Source organism: Engraulis encrasicolus, chromosome 21, assembly GCF_034702125.1.
Source record: "Engraulis encrasicolus isolate BLACKSEA-1 chromosome 21, IST_EnEncr_1.0, whole genome shotgun sequence".
NCBI classification, from domain to species: Eukaryota; Metazoa; Chordata; class Actinopteri; order Clupeiformes; family Engraulidae; genus Engraulis; species Engraulis encrasicolus.
In genome coordinates, this window is record NC_085877.1 from 32,077,576 (window position 1) to 32,085,075 (window position 7,500).

Here is a 7,500-nt window from a genome sequence, read left to right on the forward strand (position 1 = left end):
TTCCAATAGGCCTTCTGGTCTGTAAACCACTGTGAAAACCCAACAGGCCTAATTTTCCCAGCCATAGACTCATGCATTTCAATTATTATTTTCAGCACTTTCCTTTGGATATTGCAAGGTGGTCAACTTTATTTTCATTTGTTTTAGTTTAGTCAACCTTTGTAAACATATATGTAAGGAAATAGGACAGAATAGTGCTGAAAGTAGTTAATCGTTCATGAATATCACCTTATAGTACAATGTAATAATGCATGAAAACAAGTCATTTTGGAAAATGGCGGCCATATTGAATTCTGAGCAAAAATTGACGTGGACCCATGTTTTAATTTCTTCCAATAGGCCTTCTGGTCAGTAATCCACAGAGAAAAGTGCGGTAGGACGAAAGGCCTAATTTTCCCAGCTGATGACCTGTCTATTACTGTGAGACACAACCCCTCGTACATCTTTCTAATGGCCACAATGGCAATGACCACGCTGTCATGTATTAGTAAAGAATGCATCCTATGTTATAGTAACATACATAGACGAAATGGATTGCGTTGATACTGCACTTTTCCACTCTTTCGAGCACTCAAATCGCTTTACCCCATTTTTAACACCCCATTATTTACAGTGTAGCTCAGAAGACCTGAATCATCTAACCCTACCACCATCATTATTGTGGTGCTTTGCTAAACCCAGAGTTACTAGCTTGGTTGGCCCAGCTTGACCAGTCCCCCGGCACAGCAATTCGCTTTCCATGCAGATGGCTTGAATGACTTTGTAAGCCTGCTTCAGCTACTGTAACTGTAGCTGGCTATGGGGTATTTTGTTGGGGTGCTGCTTACACTAGCTAGCTTAGATGGCTCAGCTCTGCATAGTGTCGGGAAATGAGACAGCTTAGCTACAACCTGGGAATCTAGTTTTTGTTGGCTTGGATATCCTAGTGCCGGGGCAGGGTCTTGCTTTCATTTCTACAGTATGCATATGGCTGAGGTGGCTTTGTGAGCCTGGCTCAGCTAATGTGGTCTAGTGTCCTGCTATGGGACAGTTTATTTGTTTTACTTAGTGCTTAGCTAAAGGCTGGGTATCTAGCGTGGTTGGCCTAGGAAGCCCAGTCCCTGGTCATGGTAATTCTCTGCTTTCTGCGTGTATGACTTGGCTGAGCTCAGCTACTGCAGCTTACTGCCTGGCAATGGGACAGTTTGTTGTGGTGCTTAGTTGGCTCGGATAGCCTAGTGCCTGGGCACGACAACTCCCTACTCTAGTGTGTATTAAATTTAACACTGCTCTACTTGTGCATATCCGATTGAATTCGTCATTAAAGGATAAACCCTTGAGATGATATATACAGTACATCTTGTTTTTTCGAGGGGGTCCTCGGTATCTTGGCTGACTTAGTGTGCTGACTCAGTGATTCTGGCTCAGCTGTCGCTTAGTCCCTGGCTATGGGACAGTTTGTTGTGGTGCTTAGCTGTATCTTGGGGACAAGAAGATCGAATCTTATTATGTCTGGTATATAGATTGGTGTGCTTAGCTATCCTTTTACCTGAGCTTTGTCATAGCATGGACTTGCTGGGCTTTCAATGATTTTGGCCTGGTTCTGCCACCCTACAGTTTGTTGTGGTGTGTAGCTGTATCCATGGCTATCCTAGCTTGGCTGGCTCAGCAAGCGCAGTGCCCGGGCCCGGGCACTGCAAGTTTGTGCTCTTCGCTCAGCTACTGTAGCCTATACCTGGCTATGGAACCGTTTGTTGTTGTTGTTGTTGTTGTTGTAGTGTGTAGCTGTACCCTGAGTTTTTAGCTTGTATCTTAGCTTGGCTGGCTCAGCTATTCTGCTGCCTGGCCGTCGTTGTCATAGCTGGCTGCTCTCTGTCTTCAGAGGCAGCATATGGCACTGCATACGGCACTGCATACTGCACCTCCTGTCCTTCTGGCATTGTGCGGACACTGGGCTTTTAAAACTCCTTCCAGTATGTTTTGGCCGTCTATGGGCTGCAGGATTGTACTCAGGGACGACGCTTTGGAGTGGGGAGCAGGGCTCTTGCCCCAGGGTCCAGGGCCCTCCCATATTGGGGGTGGGGGTTTGGGGGGGGGGTTGTTATCTGCAGGTCGTATGGGTAAGGGGGCCCTCTGAGTGTTTTGCCCTGTGGCCCTGTGTGCAATTGTTCCACCACTGACTGCACTCTATACTGTTGGCAAGGCCAATTTACTTGTGCAGCACATTTCATACACAGGGGATATATATGAAGAGTTCAGATGCAAAACCCCCTAACTCCATTTCTGAAGACCTGCACTTCTGTATTTTTAGAGAACCCCGTTGTTGGTTTGGTTTACATTCATGTAGTTGATAATACATATAAATAGTTATATTGCATAAATAAAATTAAAAATATGCAATTTTGATCGCTTTGTATTAAATACAAATGAATTAAGATTATTTTCTGAAAAGGCACTTAGGGGGTTTTGCATCTGAACTCTTCATATGTACATCTGTAAGTAACAGATGCCAGTTATTTTAGCCTGTGGAGTTAAACATTGAGATTTGTACATAAGCTTACTGTAAAGGTGCAAAGTATACAATTCCCCATCTGTTTTCCATTGTGAGTTCAATTTTCTGCACTGTAAAAAAAAGATGGGACACTGTTAGTGGTAAATATTATTGAAAAAAGGACACATCGTGTGAAAGTACATTTTGATAATGGCGACCAGTACATTTTACGTGTACACACTGCAACTTAAAGGAGAACTTTTTTGAACATTAAGGCAATTTTCTGAGTGGTCTGCAATGTTTTAGAGTCCCCCTCGCCGTTTATTTCATGTTCACTGCAGTCTCTGTTATTTGGCTTATTTGGATTTGGTCTCAACCAGCTTAACATTGCAGACCAGTCAGAATATGGCCTTAATGTTCAAAAAAGTGGAGTTCCCCTTTAACCCAGCAAGACACAGCCCCTGTTATAAATTAACTGTTAATAAAATGGCAATGACCAAGTTGTATAGAAGTTGTAAAGGGCCTGTGAACTTTCATAATGGTGTAGTATAATGGTAGTTAAGTATGTTCCGTGTTTATTGAGTGAAGGGGCTACAGCCTGGTCTTGCTTGGGCCACAGTGAGAGTGAGTCCCTATTAGCAGAGATAGTAAATTCCTCCTCCTGTATTATCTCTGCTTTGACCGCATATCCTCGTCTACACCTCCTGCTCTCTCCCGGTCCAAGAGGATAAGAGGAAAGAGCTCATAGCCTACTTTGAATAACTGCCATGCTGATAAACCTTCAAAAGGTTAACCGTCTGAATAAACTCTATGCTGATTAAGTCTCTCTGTAAACTGTCACACGGGGGTGACAGAAATGTTGGGAGAATGGAAGCTCTGAACACTCTAAGGAATGGATATGAGTGATTCTACGATTCCCCTACGCTTTTGGCAAAAGCAAAATGTCAATTATCAGTATTTTTTTTCAACTAAATGACCTAGATGTTTACATAGTGTATATATTTAAGTTTCCAAACAAACAAATTGCCAAGCTTAATCTTAAATCATTTGATAAATACTCTAATTAAAGCGAACATTTGCTTAATTATTTTGTCAACAGTGTTATGGACAAATACTATGTCATTTCAAACATATATAAAAATACTACAGAGTTGAAACAATATATGTTTGAAAGTGCTTATGTCCCTTAGCAGTAATGTTGTCTTTAATCTGTGCAACTGATATAGAAAATGTGATTGTTGAGCTTCATAAGTAGGATTTTATGAGTCACTGTGATACAGACTGACACATTTTTCATCATAAATCCCTGTAACGTCTGATTTGAATATAGTCACCCTCCTTACACAAGACTTCCTTCTCCAGAGATAATCCCTAGTGTATGTTCATAGGATTTTTCCAACACATAAGGGATCAATAGCGCAAAAACACTTTCAAAACAGTCAACGTTGTTACTCAACGGTGTTACGGTCAACAGTGCAGGGGAACAAGTCGGCACTTTTTTAGGAGAAAAACAGAGCAGACAAACCCATCTCCCTAGAACACAAATTATTTAGTTTGTTTGTCTGTCAATATGGATATAAATTGGCAAAAACATACTCCTCCTCAACTGTCATCAGTGTTGCCAGATTGGGCTGGTTCCCGCCCAATTGGGCTGCTTAGGATGGCCGGGTACGGGTAAAAATGGCATCTATCAGAAAAACCTTCCCACTGCCATATAAATCAATAGAATTGGGCGGGTTTTTAGGGCGGATTTTGATCACTTTTTGGGCTGGAAATCATCAGCCTCATCTGGCAACCCTGACTGTCATACTTAATTGTAACACCATTGACGGTAACACCGTTGACATTTCAGCCATTTTTATGGTGTTGTGCTAACTGAGGACCTCAGAAGTTCCACCACAACACCTTAATCAATTCATGTATCTGTATGCTTTATCTGTGTTTTTCTACATGTGATTTCTAATTCAGATTCTTATGAATATGTTGATAACACCGTTGACAGGCAATTTTCCCGCTATGAGAACATGAAAAAGAATGGATTAAATTATGGAAGGATGGAGCTCAATATTTACCAAAAAGTCTTCCCGTATCCTGCCAAAGAGGTTATGACATCACGTGATGTTATTCGTATGGCCTAAGACCAAACCATTACTGATTTATGGAGGAGGTTTCAGACTGTGACACCGTTAACACAGTTTTCGTGGACAAACACAAAATGGCAAATTTCATGTATAATGGAAAGGACAGTGGTCTTTCTGACAGTTTTGTCATATTGTGATGATTACTGTGAATCAACATTTGCAATCGTCTTGGGCAAAACAAGTTTCTTTACATGCTAATATGAAGACTGAATCTGACATTTGGAAAACAGGACGGCATGAAAACGCCCAAAACCAGTATTAAATATTCATTCTTGCTGAGGGAAATACTGCTATGTCTACACTTTCTGTATTATATGAAAGATAAATGTTTTCTAATGTCCAAAGCATCATTGGATGCAGTTAATAGTTAGTGGAATTGCCAAATAAAATCCACGGACTTAAAAGTGTAGGCGAATTAGAGAATCACTCATATGCGTTAATGATGGTTCAGTAGTAGCACACTTCAGGGTCGTGCGACCACAATTATTCCCACTATTGTATGGATTTGATTATTTCTTGTGTTAGTGGATTATCTAAGGAGCATATTCATAGCAGTACATCAATCACCAATTACTAATTAATTTATGGGCATTAGCTGTGGTTGACGTCCACCTGACGTCTGAATTCAAAGTAAACGTCATTGACCCATGTACAATATACAAACAGTGCTCAAAAACAGCAATCACGACAATTTGACGGTTATCACTGTGAAACTATTCAGTGTTCATGATTCTATTTTTATGATTCATAACCTGTATTTCTTTGTTCTCTCTGACTATGATGCCTCTCTGTTCATGATGAAACACTCTCACACATTTTGACAGAACACTCTTTTCCTCTCTTCTTCCTCTCCTCTTCTCATCCTCTTCTCCTCCTCTACTTCTTCACCTCTTCTCCTCCTCCTCTATTCTCTCCTCCTCCTCACTTCAACTCCTCCTATTGTCCTTCTCTTCTCTTCTCTTCTCTTCTCTTCTCTTCTCTTCTCTTCTCTTCTCTTCTCTTCTCTTCTCTTCTCTTCTCTTCTCTCTTCTCTTCTCTTCTCTTCTCTTCTCTTCTCTTCTCTTCTCTTCTCTTCTCTTCTCTTCTCTTCTCTTCTCTTCTCTTCACTCTTCTCCTCTCATTCCTCTCCTCCTCATCTCCTCTTCTCTTCTCTTCTCTTCTCTTCTCTTCTCTTCTCTTCTCTTCTCTTCTCTTCTCTTCTCTTCTCTTCACTCTTCTCCTCTCATTCCTCTCCTCCTCATCTCCTCTTCCCATACCAGAACTGAAATCATCTCGAGCACTGAAGCCCAAGACCTCTGGATCATCATCCAGTGTGAAAGGTAGGCAGACCGCCGTGGATGCACGCACGGATATATGTTCGCACAAACATTCATACACACGTACACGCTCGCGCACGCACGCACACACACACACACACACACACAAAAACTTCACAGGCTGTCTCTCAGATACAAAGGTATGCTGTGCTCTCACAAAGACATGCAAATACACAGGCACACATGTTAAGAATGTTCTCTCTCTCTCTCTCTCCTCCCTCCCCTCTTTCTTTCTCACAGCTCCCTCCCTCTGTCTCTCCTTCCCTCTGTCTGCTTTCTGACCGATGTAAAGTTGCTTTTTTAAAAGGCCTTTAACATATGCACATCATTAAAGGGGCACAAGGTAGGATGACGTCTTTTGCGTGGTGCCCGTGGCATGCCTGTCTCAAAATCTACACCGTAATGAAAAAATGCTGTTAAAATAAACTCGCTGTGAGAATGTTTTTCATCACGGAATGCTAACAGTTGATACAAATCTGAATACAGTGCGTAAGGCGATTTTTCGTATGAAAAAGTCCTTCGGACTGCTCTGTCAAAAAGTTGCATTTGGGGTTTTCTGACAGCGGACCGTGGAAGTGGTTGCGAGAGACATCGTTCACTTAGTAAAGATTCACATAACCATCGTCTGACTCGGGACAGCTACCTGGAGCCCCTTTAAGTTACATAAAAACGTACACCCTCCCAAGTCTCCCTGCCCTACTTAACACTTTATATGCATCACATGAATGTTGCATCCAGAATAAACACTCACATTCCCATTTACACAACCCATTCCAAGCCACCCACCCAGCCACATACTCCGCATACCATGAATAACAACATGCTGACATACAGTAGACTGCGGCCTCTTCCTCACCTCTAAACAGTATATTCTGCAGTATTCAAGAAACAGTCCAATTTTTCTTTTTTTTTAAACACCATTTTACCCCTCCCCTGAAGATATATAATTCAGTTTTACTTTTCTCCTGCTCTTACAGCCATTTTCTGACTCAGGTGATATTCCTTATATTCATGTATCATAAGCCACTTTCTCACCACCATATCCAGAGCCCTGCTGTGCTGCGGCAGCGCTTAGTTGGGCCAGCAGCCCAGACCCACAGCCCCGTGCCATGAGACCTGACTTGTTCTCACCGCCGACCTGCCGGTCCCCCAGGATTACGCCCCGTTTGCGAAACGTCATTTCTACAAAAGCGACTTTCAGTAGGCATATACATATACGTTACAGAAAATAGAGAGAACACAATTCGGGAGTTTAACCAGTTTGACCCGTTGGTACCAGTTCTTGGTACTATCTGGGCTCAATGGTGCATGACAATGAGCTAATTTCCAAAAAATGGCAGACCGGTGCTTTAATTCAACACTCGGAGAGCGTGGGCCAAATACAGCACAAACAACAGTGCTAAATAAGACTCTAGAAGTGTTATACAGCGCCTTAAGAGCTTTAAACCCTTGAATAAACCCTTTCATGCTGAGCCTCCATTATATAGTACAGTGATTGTTACTTAAATGGCGATGACCATGTCTTAAAGTAGGGGTGGGTAACCTCCTGTATGTCTCGAGAGCCCTTTACAGT

General features: G+C 42.1%; 1 protein-coding gene across 1 annotated transcript in view; it reads left to right on the forward strand.

Moving 5' to 3' along the window:
* LOC134437370 (serine/threonine-protein kinase DCLK2-like) overlaps positions 1-7,500 on the forward strand; it is a 36,395-nt gene that overhangs the window by 12,161 nt on the left and 16,734 nt on the right. The window contains exon 4 of the mRNA XM_063186862.1: positions 5,871-5,930. Coding sequence (XP_063042932.1) covers positions 5,871-5,930 — 60 coding nt within the window. The remainder of the gene's footprint in view (positions 1-5,870; positions 5,931-7,500) is intronic.